This window comes from Anomalospiza imberbis, unplaced genomic scaffold, assembly GCF_031753505.1.
Source record: "Anomalospiza imberbis isolate Cuckoo-Finch-1a 21T00152 unplaced genomic scaffold, ASM3175350v1 scaffold_444, whole genome shotgun sequence".
Lineage (NCBI taxonomy): Eukaryota > Metazoa > Chordata > Aves > Passeriformes > Viduidae > Anomalospiza > Anomalospiza imberbis.
The window spans coordinates 26,571-41,182 of NW_027100054.1; the positions used below are offsets into that span (position 1 = coordinate 26,571).

General features: G+C 58.3%; 1 protein-coding gene across 1 annotated transcript; it reads left to right on the forward strand.

The window, feature by feature from the left end:
* The first annotated feature begins 38 nt into the window (after nucleotides 1–38).
* On the forward strand, nucleotides 39–12,833 carry LOC137466826 (procollagen galactosyltransferase 1-like). Its single transcript, XM_068178476.1, has 11 exons — nucleotides 39–350; nucleotides 2,128–2,238; nucleotides 3,481–3,598; nucleotides 4,748–4,882; nucleotides 5,607–5,811; nucleotides 6,862–6,981; nucleotides 8,701–8,777; nucleotides 9,681–9,787; nucleotides 9,873–10,005; nucleotides 10,668–10,795; nucleotides 12,545–12,833. Exons 1-11 carry the CDS (start codon nucleotides 73–75, stop codon nucleotides 12,816–12,818), a joined length of 1,686 nt encoding a protein of 561 aa, XP_068034577.1. The 5' UTR covers nucleotides 39–72; the 3' UTR covers nucleotides 12,819–12,833.
* The last annotated feature ends 1,779 nt before the right edge of the window (nucleotides 12,834–14,612 follow it).

Here is a 14,612-nt window from a genome sequence, read left to right on the forward strand (position 1 = left end):
CGCGCGCGGGGGCGTGCCCAGCGTGAGGCGCCTGAGGGAGAAGGGCGTGGCCTGCCGTGAGGGCGGCCCAAGATGGCGGCGCGGCCGTGGCCGCTGCTGCTGCCGCTGCTGCTGCTGCTGCTGGCGGGGCCGGGCCGGGGCCCGGGCGGCTTCTCCGGGCGGCTCCGCGCGGGGCTCGGGCCCGGCCCGGCCGCCGCGTATTTCCCCGAGGAGCGCTGGAACCCGGAGTCGCCGGTGCGGCCGCCGCGCGTGGCCGTGGCGCTGCTGGCGCGGAACGCGGCCCACGCGCTGCCGCTGGTGCTGGGCGGGCTCGAGAGGCTGCGGCACCCCAAGGATAGGATGGCGCTCTGGTGGGACTGGGGACACTGGGGGGCGTGGGGACACTGGGGACATTGGGGGGCTTGGGGACATTGGGGGGGCGTGGGGACACTGGGGACATTGGGGGGCTTGGGGACACTGGGGACATTGGGGGACGTGGGGACACTGGGGGGTACTGGGGATACTGGGGACAATGGGGGGCTTGGGGACACTGGGGACATTGGGGGGCGTGGGGACACTGGGGACATTGGGGGGCTTGGGGACATTGGGGGGCGTGGGGACACTGGGGACATTGGAGGGTGTGGGGACACTGGGGACATTGGGGGGTTTGGGGACATTGGGGGGCGTGGGGACACTGGGGACATTGGGGACATTGGTGGACACTGGGGACACTGGGGTCACTGGGGACATTGGGGTCACTGGGGACACTGGGGACACTGGTGGACATTGGGGACATTGGGGACACTGGTGGACATTGGGGACACTGGGGACATTGGGGACACTGGTGGACACTGGGGACACTGGGGACATTGGGGACACTGGGGACATTGGGGTCACTGGGGACACTGGGGACACTGGGGGCACTGGGGACATTGGGGTCACTGGGGACACTGGGGACATTGTGGGGACCTGTGTGAGTGAGGGGAGTGTGGGGAACACTCAGGGAGGGGCTCCCTGTGTGACACCGTCCTGTGTGTGACACTGTCCCCGTGTGTGTGACACTGTCCCCGTGTGTGTGACACTGTGTCACTGCTGTGACCCCGAGTGACCCCGAGTGACCCCGTGTGACCCTGAGTAACCCCGTGTGACACCCGGGTGTCCCCGTGTCCCCTCAGGGTGGCCGCTGACCACAGCGTGGACACTCCTGGGTCTGTGTGTGACACTGTCCCCGTGTCTGACACTGTGTCACTGCTGTGACCCCGAGTGACCCCGTGTGACCCCGTGTGACACCCGGGTGTCCCCGTGTCCCCTCAGGGTGGCCGCTGACCACAGCATGGACACCCCTGGGTCTGTGTGTGACACTGTCCTGTGTGTGTGACACTGTCCCCGTGTGTGACACTGTGTCACTGCTGTGACCCCAAGTGACCCAGTGTGACCCCGTGTGACCCCGTGTGACCCCGAGTGACACCCGGGTGTCCCCGTGTCCCCTCAGGGTGGCCGCTGACCACAGCATGGACACCCCTGGGTCTGTGTGTGACACTGTCCTGTGTGTGTGACACTGTCCCCGTGTGTGACACTGTGTCACTGCTGTGACCCCAAGTGACCCAGTGTGACCCCGTGTGACCCCGTGTGACCCCGAGTGACACCCGGGTGTCCCCGTGTCCCCTCAGGGTGGCCGCTGACCACAGCGTGGACACCTCTGGGTCTGTGTGTGACACTGACCCTTTGTGTGACACTGTGTCACTGCTGTGACCCCGAGTCACCCTGTGTGACCCCATGTGACCCCCGAGTGACACCGGGGTGTCCCCGTGTCCCCTCAGGGTGGCCGATGACCACAGCGTGGACACTCCTGGGTCTGTGTGTGACACTGTCCCCATGTGTGTGACACTGTTTCACTGCTGTGACCCCGTGTGACCCCGAGTGACCCCGTGTGACCCTGAGTGACCCCGTGTGACACCCAGGTGTCCCCGTGTCCCCTCAGGGTGGCCGCTGACCACAGCGTGGACACTCCTGGGTCTGTGTGTGACACTGACCCTGTGTGTGACACTGTCCCCGTGTGTGACTCTGTGTCACTGCTGTGACCCCGAGTAACCCCGAGTGACCCCGTGTGACCCCGAGTGACACCCGGGTGTCCCCGTGTCCCCTCAGGGTGGCCGCTGACCACAGCGTGGACAACACCTCGGCGCTGCTGGCCGAGTGGCTGGGCCGCGTGCGGGGCCGCTACCACCGCGTGCTCTGGAGGCACCAGGAGGAGCCCACGTGGGTCTGGGGTCCTCGGACGCATTTTGGCGAGCTCCGACACGTTTCTGGGGGGCACAGACACGTTTTTGGGGTTCCTGCTGGATTTTGGGGGGGTCTGGGGGTGTTCAAGGAGGAATTTGGGGGTTTTTGGGGGGGATTGGTCATTCTGGGCAGGGGCTTGAGGGGGGGTTCGGGGGGGAGTTTGGGGGATTTGAGGGGACCTTGGGGTTTTGGGGGGGGGGCTCAGGAGAAATTTGGGGGTTCCTGGGGATGTTTGGAGGGGTCCTGGGGGTCCCCTTGCGTTGGGGGCTTGGTCACTTTCGGGAGGGGAGGCACCAGGAGGGATCCTGGGGTGTGTTTTGGGGGTCTGGGGGTCTCAGAACGAATTTTGGGGTGTCCTGGCGGTGTTTTGGGATCTCCCAAGAATTTGGGGGTGTCCCAGGGGGTCTCAGGTGCCCCTGATGCCCCCCAGGTCCTTCCCCAGTGAGGAGTCCCCAGGTTTTGAGGGTCCCTGTGGGTCCCCAGATTTTGGAGAGCTACCTAGGATTTTGGGGGGGGTCTCCCTGGAATTGGGGGTGTCTCAGGTAGCCCCCCCTGGTGCTCCCCAGGTCATTCCCCAATGAGGAGGGACCCAAATTTTGGGGATTTCCCAGCTTTTGAGGGTCCCTGTGGGTCCCCAGATTTTGGGGGGGCTCCCTAGGATTTCAGGGGGGTCTCCCCGGAATTTGGGGTGTCTCAGGTGCCCCCCAGGTCGTTCCCCAACGAGGAGGGACCCGAATTTGGGGGGAGGAGTCCCCAGACTTTGGGCCTGTCCCCAGCTTTTGAGGGTCCCTGTGGGTCCCCAGATTTTGGGGGGGCTCCCTAGGATTTTGGGGGAGGGTCTCCCCAGAATTTGGGGTGTCTGAGGTGCCCCCCCCGGTGCCCCCCAGGTCGTTCCCCGACGAGGAGGGACCCGAATTTGGGGGGAGGAGTCCCCAGACTTTGGGCCTGTCCCCAGCTTTTGAGGGTCCCTGTGGGTCCCCAGATTTTGGGGGGGGTCTCCCCAGAATTTGGGGTGTCTGAGGTGCCCCCCGGTGCCCCCCCAGGTCGCTCCCCAACGAGGAGGGACCCGAATTTGGGGGGAGGAGTCCCCAGACTTTGGGCCTGTCCCCAGCTTTTGAGGGTCCCTGTAGGTCCCCAGATTTTGGGGGGGCTCCCTAGGATTTTGGGGGGGTCTCCCCAGAATTTGGGGTGTCTGAGGTGCCCCCCGGTGCCCCCCAGGTCGTTCCCCGACGAGGAGGGGCCCAAGCACTGGAGCCCTGCCCGCTACGAGCACGTGATGAGGCTGCGCCAGGAGGCCCTGGAGGCCGCCCGGGCCATGTGGGCCGATTACCTGCTGGTACGGGGGGACCCCAATTCGGGGAGGGGTCCCCAATTCGGGGAGGGGTCCCCAATTCGGGGAGGGGTCCCCAGGGGGTCCCCGAGGGTCCCTGAGCCCCGCGGTGGGGATTAGAGCCCCCCGCAGAGGGGGCAAAGCCAGCCCTGGGTGGGGGACACTGGGGGCACCCAGGGATGGGTGTGGCTGTGTCTGATTTGGGGGGGGGGTCCTGAATTTGGGGAGGGGTCCCTGGGATGTCTCAGGTGTGCCCCAGGTGTGCCCCAGGTGACAGAGGTGTGGCCCAGGTGTGACCTATGTGTGTCTCAGGTGTGTCCCAGGTGACACAGGAGTGACCCAGGAGTGCCCTAGGTGTGTCCCCAGGTGTGACCCAGGTGTCTCAGGTGTGTCCCAGGTCACCCAGGTGTGACCCAGGTGTCTCAGGTGTGACACAGGTGTGTCCCAGGTGACCCAGGTGTGCCCTAGGTGTGACACAGGTGTGCCCCAGGTGTCTCAGGTGTGCCCCAGGTGTGTGCCTGTCCCCAGTTCCTGGATGCAGACAGTGTCCAGGTGAACCCCAACACACTGGGGGTGTCCCAGGTGTGACACACGTGACCCAGGTGTCCCCAGGTGTGCCCTAGGTGTGACACAGGTGTCCCCAGGTGTCCCAGGTGTGCCCCAGGTGTGACCCAGGTGTGTGCCTGTCCCCAGTTCCTGGATGCAGACAATGTCCTGGTGAACCCCAACACACTGGGGGTGACCCAGGTGTGACACAGGTGACCCAGGTGTCCCCAGGTGTGCCCTAGGTGTGACACAGGTGACCCAGGTGTGACCCAGGTGTGACACAGGTGTGACCCAGGTGTCTCAGGTGTGTCCCAGGTGACCCAGGTGTGACCCAGGTGTCTCAGGTGTGACACAGGTGACCCAGGTGTCCCCAGGTGTGCCCTAGGTGTGACACAGGTGTCCCCAGGTGTCTCAGGTGTGCCCCAGGTGTGCCCCAGGTGTGACCCAGGTGTGTGCCTGTCCCCAGTTCCTGGACGCGGACAATGTCCTGGTGAACCCCGACACGCTGGGGGTGTCCCAGGTGTCCCAGGTGTGACACAGGTGACCCAGGTGTGACACAGGTGTCTCAGGTGTGACCCAGGTGTGACCCAGGTGTGTGCCTGTCCCCAGTTCCTGGACGCGGACAATGTCCTGGTGAACCCCGACACGCTGGCCGTGCTGGTGGCCGAGAACAGAACCGTGGTGGCGCCGATGCTCGACTCGCGCGCGGCCTACTCCAACTTCTGGTGCGGCATCACCCCCCAGGTGAGGGCAGGGCCCGGTGAGGGCGGGGCCCGGTGAGGGTGGGGCCAGGTGAGGGTGTGGCACAGGTGAGGGTGGGGCCAGGTGAGGGCAGGGACAGGTGAGGGTGTGGTCATTCCTGCATTCCCAGAGGTCATTCCCAGTGGTCACTTCCTATTCCCAGTGGCCATTCCCCCATTCCCAGTGGTCACTCCCCATTCCCAGTGGCCACTTCCCCATTCCCAGTGGCTATTCCCAGTGGCCATTCCCCCATTCCCAGTGGCCATTCCTCCATTCCAGTGGTCACTCCCCATTCCCAGTGCCCACTCCCCCATTCCCAGTGGTTGCTCCCCCTTTCCCAGTTGCCATTCCCAGTGGTCACTTCCATTCCCAGTGGTCACTCCCCATTCCCAGTGGCCATTCCTCCATTCCCAGTGCCCACTCCCCCTTTCCCAGTGGCTATTCCCAGTAGTCACTCCCCCATTCCCAGTGGTCACTCCCCATTCCCAGTGGCCATTACCCCATTCCCAGTGGTCGCTCCCCATTCCCAGTGGTCGCTCCCCATTCCCAGCGGCCACTCCCCCATTCCCAGTGGCCACTCCCCATTCCCAGTGCCCACTCCCCCATTCCCAGTGGTCGCTCCCCCTTTCCCAGTGGCCATTCCCAGTGGTCACTTCCCATTCCCAGTGGTCACTCCCCATTCCCAGTGGCCACTCCCCCATTCCCAGTAGCCACTCCCCGTTCCCAGGGCTATTACCGCCGCACCCCCGCCTACCTGCCGATCCGGCGCCGGGAGCGCCGGGGCTGCTTCGCGGTGCCGATGGTTCACTCCACGTTCCTGCTGGACCTGCGCCGCGAGCGCTCGCGGAGCCTGGCCTTCCACCCGCCGCCGCCCGGCTACAGCGGCGCCTTCGACGACATCATCGTCTTTGCCGCCGCCTGCCGGCACGCCGGTGCGCGGCAACACGGGATCGTTGGGGTTGGGTTGGATTGGGTTGGGTTTGGTTGGGTTGGGCTGGGTTTGGTTGGGTTTGGATGGGTTGGGTTGGGTTGGGTTGGGTTGAGTTGGGATTGGTTGGGTTTGGTTGGGTTGAGTTGGGTTGGGTTGGGTTGAGTTGGGTTGGGTTGGGTTTGGTTGAGTTGGGTTGGGTTGAGTTGGGATGGGTTGAGTTGGGATTGGTTGGGTTTGGTTGGGTTGAGTTGGGTTGGGTTGGGTTGAGTTGGGTTGGGTTGGGTTTGGTTGAGTTGGGTTGGGTTGAGTTGGGTTGGGTTGGGTTTGGTTGAGTTGGGTTGGGTTGAGTTGGGATGGGTTGAGTTGGGATTGGTTGGGTTTGGTTGGGTTGAGTTGGGTTGGGTTGGGTTGAGTTGGGTTGGGATTGGTTGGGTTGAGTTGGGATTGGAACTGGGTGGGATTTGAGATCGACTTTGGGTGATCCCAACGTGGGAGTGACTCCCCCACCCTGATCCCGCTCTGCCCCCATTCCCGATCCCAACATTCCCAACATTCCAGGGGTGCAGATGTTCGTGACCACCCGGGAGCAGTTCGGGTTCCTGCCGGTGCTGCTCCCCTCCCTGATCCCATTCCCGATCCCAACCCCATTATCCCTGATCCAACCCTGATCCCAATCCCATTCCCGATCCCGTTGTCCCTGATCCCGTTCCTGATCCTGTTCCCGATCCCGTTCCAGGGGTGCAGATGTTCGTGACCAATGGGGAGCAGTTTGGGTTCCTGCCGGTGCTGCTCCGATCCCGTTATCCCTGATCCCATCCCTGATCCCAATCCCATTCCCGATCCCATTGTCCCTGATCCCTGATCTCGTTCCCAATCCCAGCGTTCCCGATCCCGTTCCAGGGGTGCAGATGTTCGTGACCAACCGGGAGCAGTTTGGGTTCCTGCCGGTGCTGCTCCGATCCCGTTATCCCTGATCCCATCCCTGATCCCAATCCCAATCCCGATCCCGTTGTCCCTGATCCCGATCCCAGCGTTCCCGATCCCGTTCCAGGGGTGCAGATGTTCGTGACCAACCGGGAGCAGTTTGGGTTCCTGCCGGTGCCGCTGCGCTCCCAGAGCTCCCTGCGGGACGAGGCCGAGAACTTCCTGCACGTCCAGCTGGAGATCATGGGTGAGATCCCGAGGGATCCCGAGGGATCCGGGGCCTCGGGGTCGGCCCAAGGGATCCAGGGCCTTGGGATTGTGGGGGAGGGAAGGATCCCAAAGGATCCCAAAGGATCTGGGGATTTGGGATTATTCCAAAGAATCCCGGGCCTTGGGATTGTGGGAGGGATTTGGGGCCCATTCCCACGGGATTTAGGGCCCATTCCCATGGGATTTAAGGTTTGTTCCCATGGGATTTGGGGCTTGTTCCCATGGGATTTAGGGCCCATTCCCATGGGATTTAGGGCCCATTCCCATGGGATTTAGGGCCTGTTCCCATGGGATTTAGGGCCCGTTCCCATGGGATTTAGAGCCCATTCCAATGGGATTCAGGGCCCATTCCCATGGGATTTAAAGTTTGTTCCCATGGGATTTAGGGCCCATTCCCATGGGATTTGGGGCCCATTCCCATGGGATTTAGGGCCCGTTCCCATGGGATTTAGGGCCCATTCCCATTAGATTTAGGGATCGTTCCCATGGGATTTAGGGCCCATTCCCATGGGATTTAGAGCCCGTTCCAAGGGGATTTGGGGCCCGTTCCCATGGGATTTAGGGCTCATTCCCATGGGATTTAGGGCTCGTTCCCATGGGATTTGGGGCTCATTCCCATGGGATTTAGGGCCCATTCCCATGGGATTTAGGGCCCATTCCCATGGGATTTAGGGCCTGTTCCCATGGGATTTAGGGCCCGTTCCCATGGGATTTAGAGCCCATTCCAATGGGATTCAGGGCCCATTCCCATGGGATTTAAGGTTTGTTCCCATGGGATTTAGGGCCCATTCCCATGGGATTTGGGACCCATTCCCATGGGATTTGGGGCCCATTCCCATGGGATTTAGGGCCCATTCCCAAGGGATTTAGGGGCTGTTCCAATGGGATTTGGGGCCCATTCCCATAGGATTTAGGGCCCATTCCCATGGGATTTAGGGATCGTTCCCATGGGATTTAGGGCCCATTCCCATGGGATTTAGAGCCCGTTCCAAGGGGATTTGGGGCCCGTTCCCATGGGATTTAGGGCCCATTCCCATGGGATTTAGGGCCCATTCCCATGGGATTTAGGACCCATTCCCATGGGATTTAGGGCCCGTTCCCATGGGATTTAGGGCCCATTCCCATGGGATTTAGGGCCCATTCCCATGGGATTTAGGACCCATTCCCATGGGATTTAGGACCCATTCCCATGGGATTTAGGGCCCATTCCCATGGGATTTGGGGCCCGTTCCCATGGGATTTGGGGCCCGTTCCCATGGGATTTAGGGCCCATTCCCATGGGATTTGGGGCCCGTTCCCATGGGATTTGGGGCCCGTTCCCATGGGATTTGGGACCCATTCCCATGGGATTTAGGACCCATTCCCATGGGATTTAGGGCTCGTTCCCATGGGATTTAGGGCCCGTTCCCATGGGATTTGGGACCCTTTCCCATGGGATTTAGGGCCCGTTCCCATGGGATTTAGGACCCATTCCCATGGGATTTGGGGCCCATTCCCATGGGATTTAGGGCCTGTTCCCATGGGATTTAGGGCCCATTCCCATGGGATTTGGGGCCCGTTCCCATGGGATTTAGGGCCCGTTCCCATGGGATTTAGGGCCCATTCCCATGGGATTTAAGGTTTGTTCCCATGGGATTTGGGGCCCATTCCCATGGGATTTGGGGCTCGTTCCCACGGGATTCTCCCGTTCCCGCAGTGAAGCTCCCTCCGGCCGAGCCCTCCCCCCACGTGTGGGTCCCTCCCAAGGTCCTGGACAAGCTGGGATTTGACGAGGTGGGAGCCCCTCCCTCGGAATTCCGGCCTCCCCCTCGGGATTTCCGGCCTTTCCCCACCTTTTCTTTGAGATTTTGCATCATTTTCCATTTTTTTCCTTGGGATTTTAGGTCGTTTCCTCCATTTTTTTCTGTATTTTGGGTGGTTTTCCTCCTTTATTTCTGGGTTTTTAATAATTTTCTCTTTTTTCTCTGGATTTTGGGTTGTTTCCCTCCTTTTTCCTTTGGATTTTCTGTTATTCATGTCCTTTTTTTTTAGATTTTTGGTTTCTTTTCCCACTTTTTCCCTGGCTTTTGGGTGATTTTCTGCCCTTTTGGGTGGTCTTTCACCTTTTCCTCTGGATTTCACGGGGAGTTTCTTGTTCCCATCTGGATCCCCCTGGATTTGGGGCAGATTATCCCATTTTAATCTGGATTTTGGGGTGAATTTCCCCATTTCCCCCTGGATTTTGGGTGAATCCCCCCAGATTTCCCCATTTCCCCCTGGATTTTGGGTGAATCCCCCCAGATTTCCCCATTTTCCCTGAATTTCAGGGTGAATTTCCCCATTTCCCCCTGGATTTCGGGTGAATCCCCCCAGATTTCCCCATTTTCCCTGAATTTCAGGGTGAATTTCCCCATTTCCCCCTGGATTTTGGGTGAATCCCCCCAGATTTCCCCATTTTCCCTGAATTTCAGGGTGAATTTCCCCATTTCCCCCTGGATTTTGGGTGAATCCCCCCAGATTTCCCCATTTTCCCTGAATTTCAGGGTGAATTTCCCCCTTTCCCCCTGGATTTTGGATTAATCCCCCCAGATTTCCCCATTTTCCCTGAATTTCAGGGTGAATTTCCCCATTTCCCCCTGGATTTCGGGTGAATCCCCCCAGATTTCCCCGCTTCCCCTGGATTTTCCCCGTTCCCAGGTGTTCCTGATCAACCTGCGGCGCCGCTCGGACCGCCGGGCGCGGATGCTCCGCACGCTGCAGGAACTGGGAATCTCCCCCAAACTGGTGGAGGCCGTGGACGGCCGGTGAGCCCCGGGAGGGGTGGGGAATTCCCGGGATTGCCCCCGAATCCCGCCAGAATTCCCTTCTGGAACGTTCCTGGCTCCGCAGGGCCCTGAACAGCAGCCAGGTGGAGGCGCTGGGGGTGCGGATGCTGCCGGGATATCGGGATCCCTTCCACGGGAGACCCCTGACCCGCGGCGAGGTCGGCTGCTTCCTCAGCCACTTCCGGGTCTGGCAGGAGGTGAGCAGCCGGAAATTCGGGAATTTGGGGTGGGAATTCTGGAATCTGGGGGGTCTGGAAGGATCCAGAGGGTCCAGGGGATTTGGGGAGATCCTGGGAATTCCAAAGGAGCTGCTGCTACCTCAGGCACTTCTGGGTCTGGCAGGAAGTGAGGAAGGGAAATTCGGGAATTCGGGAATTTGGGATGGCAATCTGGGGGGGTCTGTAATGATCCAAATCCCAGTGATTCCAATGATCCCAGTGATCCCACTGATCCCATTGACCACATTGGTCCCATTGACCCCAATGACCCCATTCCCAGTTTCCATCCCAAATCCCGGCATTCCCGGCATTCCCGGTTTCCATCCCAAATCCCGAAATCCCCAGCATTCCCGGGGTCCGTCCCAAATCCCAGCATTCCCGGCATTCCCGGGGTCCGTCCCAAATCCCAGCATTCCCGGCATTCCCGGTTTCCGTCCCAAATCCCGGAATCCCCGGCATTCCCGGGGTCCGTCCCAAATCCCAGCATTCCCGGCATTCCCGGGGTCCGTCCCAATTCCTGGCATTCCCAGTTTCCATCCCAAATCCCGGCATTCCCGGTTTCCATCCCAAATCCCGAAATCCCCGGCATTCCCGGGGTCCGTCCCAAATCCCGGCATTCCCGGCACTCCGGTCATTCCCAGATTTCGGCGCGGGGCCTGCAGCGCTCGCTGGTGTTCGAGGACGATCTGCGCTTCGAGGTTTTCTTCCGCAGCCGCCTGGAAGAGCTGATGGAGCAGCTGGAGGAGGCGGCCATCGACTGGGACCTCATGTGAGCCTTCATCCCATCCTCCTCATCCTCATCCTCATCCCAAAACTCATCCCACTCCCCTGGGACCTCGTGTGAGCCTTCGTCCTCATCCTCATCCTCATCCCAAAACTCATCCCAGTCCCCTTGGACCTCGTGTGAGCCTTCGTCCTCATCCTCATCCCAAAACTCATCCCAGTCCCCTGGGACCTCGTGTGAGCCTTCGTCCTCATCCTCATCCTCATCCCAAAACTCATCCCAGTCCCCTGGGACCTCGTGTGAGCCTTCATCCTCTCATTATCCTCATCATCCTCATCCCACTGCTCCTCATTTCCTGAGGCCTCTTGGATCCCATTGACCCCATTGACCCCAATGACCCCATTGACCCCATTGACCCCAATGACCCCATTGACCCCATTGACCCCAATGACCCCATTGACCCCATTGACCCCAATGACCTCACTGACCCCGATGACCCCATCGTCCCCATTGATCCCGATGATCCTATTGATACCAATGATCCCATTGACCCTATTGGTCCCATTCACCTCGATGATCCCATTGATCTCATTGACCCCAGTGACCCCATTGATACCAACGATCCCATTGAGCCCATTGACCCCATTGACCTCATTGATCCTGATGGCCCCAATCCCATTGCTGACCCCATTGACCCCGATGCCCCATTGCTGACCCTACTGACCCCGTTGAACCCAGTGATCTCATTGATCCCAATGACCCCATTGACCTCATTGACCCCATTGATTTCATCCCATTGACCTCATTGACCCCACTGACCCCATTGATTTCATTCATCTCGCCGATCCCACTGACCCCACTGACCCCAATGATCCCATTGACCCCATTGATCCCAATGACCCCATTGACCCCAATGACCTCATTGACCCCATTGATCCCAATGACCCCATTGACCCCACTGATTTCATCCCATTGACCTCATTGATTTCATTCATCCCATTGACCTCATTGACCCCACTGACCCCATTGATTTCATTCATCTCGCCGATCCCACTGACCCCATTGACCCCAATGACCCCAATGACCCCATTGATCCCAATGACCTCATTGATCCCAATGACCTCATTGACCCCAATGACCCCATTGACCCCAATGACCTCATTGACCCCAGTGACCCCACTGATACCAATGATCCCATTGACCCTGATGACCCCGATGACCCCATTGACCCTGATGACCCCATTGACCCCAGTGACCTCACTGACCCCAATGATCCCATTGACCCCAATGACCCCATTGACCCCATTGACCCTGATGACCCCATTGACCCCGATGACCCATTGACCCTGATGACCCCAGTGACCTCACTGACCCCAATGACCCCATTGACCCTGATGACCCCATTGACCTCACTGACCCCAATGACCTCACTGACCCCAATGACTCCATTGACCCCAGTGACCTCACTGACCCCAATGACCCCACTGACCCCAGTGACCCCATTGACCTCACTGACCCCAATGACCCCATTGACCCCGATGACTCCATTGACCGCATTGACCCCATTGACCCAAATGATCCCACTGACCTCACTAACCCTGATGACCCCATTGACCCTGATGACCCCAATGACCCCATTGACCCCGATGAACCCATTGACCCCGATGAACCCATTGACCCCAATGAACGCATTGACCCTGATCACGCCATTGACCCCATTGACCTCACTGACCCCAATGACCCCGATGACCCCGATGACCCCATTGCTGACCCCACTGACCCCGCTGTTGGCAGCTACCTGGGCCGGAAGCGGCTGGAGCCGGAGCGCTCGGAGCGCGGCGTCCCCGGCGTGCGGCAGCTGCTGCGGCCGGGCTACTCCTACTGGAGCCTGGGCTACGCGCTGTCGCTGCGCGGCGCCCGCAAGCTCCTGGCGGCCGAGCCCCTGGGCAAGATGATCCCGGTGGACGAGTTCCTGCCCCTCATGTTCGACCGGCACCCCAGGTACCCCAAACGTTGGTGGGATTTGTGGGATTTCTGGGATTTGTGGGATTTGTGGGATTGGGAATAGTGGATATGGGATTTGTGGGATTTGTGGGATTGGGAATAGCGGATATGGGATACAGGGATGAGTTCCTGCCCCTCATGTTCGACCGGCACCCCAGGTACCCCAAACGTTGGTGGGATTTGTGGGATTTCTGGGATTTGTGGGATTTCTGGGATTGGGAATAGCGGATATGGGATTTACGGGATTTGTGGGATTGGGAATAGTGGATATGGGATTTATGGGATTTGTGGGATTGGGAATAGCGGATATGGGATACAGGGACGAGTTCCTGCCCCTCGTGTTCGACCGGCACCCCAGGTACCCCAAACGTTGGTGGGATTTGTGGGATTTCTGGGATTGGGAATATTGGATATGGGATTTATGGGATTTATGGGATTTCTGGGATTGGGAATAGTGGATATGGGATTTAACGGATTTATGGGATTTCTGGGATTGGGAATAGTGGATATGGGATTTATGGGATTGGGAATAGATATGGGATTTATGGGATTTGTGGGATTGGGAATAGTGGATATGGGATTTAACGGATTTATGGGATTTCTGGGATTGGGAATAGCGGATATGGGATTTAACGGATTTCTGGGATTGGGAATAGCGGATATGGGATTTATGGGATTTCTGGGATTGGGAATAGTGGATATGGGATTTAACGGATTTATGGGATTTCTGGGATTGGGAATAGCGGATATGGGATTTAACGGATTTCTGGGATTGGGAATAGCGGATATGGGATTTATGGGATTTCTGGGATTGGGAATAGTGGATATGGGATTTAACGGATTTATGGGATTTCTGGGATTGGGAATAGTGGATATGGGATTTATGGGATTGGGAATAGATATGGGATTTATGGGATTTGTGGGATTGGGAATAGTGGATATGGGATTTAACGGATTTATGGGATTTCTGGGATTGGGAATAGCGGATATGGGATTTAACGGATTTATGGGATTGGGAATAGCGGATATGGGATTTATGGGATTTCTGGGATTGGGAATAGTGGATATGGGATTTAACGGATTTATGGGATTTCTGGGATTGGGAATAGCGGATATGGGATTTAACGGATTTCTGGGATTTCTGGGATTGGGAATAGTGGATATGGGATTTATGGGATTTATGGGATTGGCAATAATGGATATGGGATTTATGGATTTCTGGGATTGGGAATAGCGGATATGGGATTTGTGGGATTTATGGGGGATTGGGAATAGTGGATATGGGATTTAACGGATTTATGGGATTTCTGGGATTGGGAATAGCGGATATGGGATTTAACGGATTTCTGGGATTTCTGGGATTGGGAAGAGTGGATATGGGATTTATGGGATTTATGGGATTGGCAATAATGGATATGGGATTTATGGGATTTCTGGGATTGGGAATAGCGGATATGGGATTTGTGGGATTTGTGGGATTGGGAATAGCGGATATGGGATTTAACGGATTTATGGGATTTCTGGGATTGGGAATATTGGATATGGGATGCAGGGACGAGTTCCTGCCCCTCGTGTTTGACCGGCACCCCAGGTTCCCATTTTCCCCCCATTTTTCCCCAATTTCCCCTCGTTTTTCCCCCATTTTTCCCAATTTTCACCTTTTCCCCCCATTTATTCCCCAGCCCCAAGAACCCCAGCACTTTTCCCTGATCTCTGACCTCCTTTTCCATCATTTCTCAACCACTTTTCTCTGATTTTCCCTTTTTTTCCCCGTTTCCCCCCCTTTCTCCCCCCATTTCCACCCTTTTCCCCCATTCCCCCGCCGTTTTTCCACTTTTTTCCCAATTTTCACCTTTTC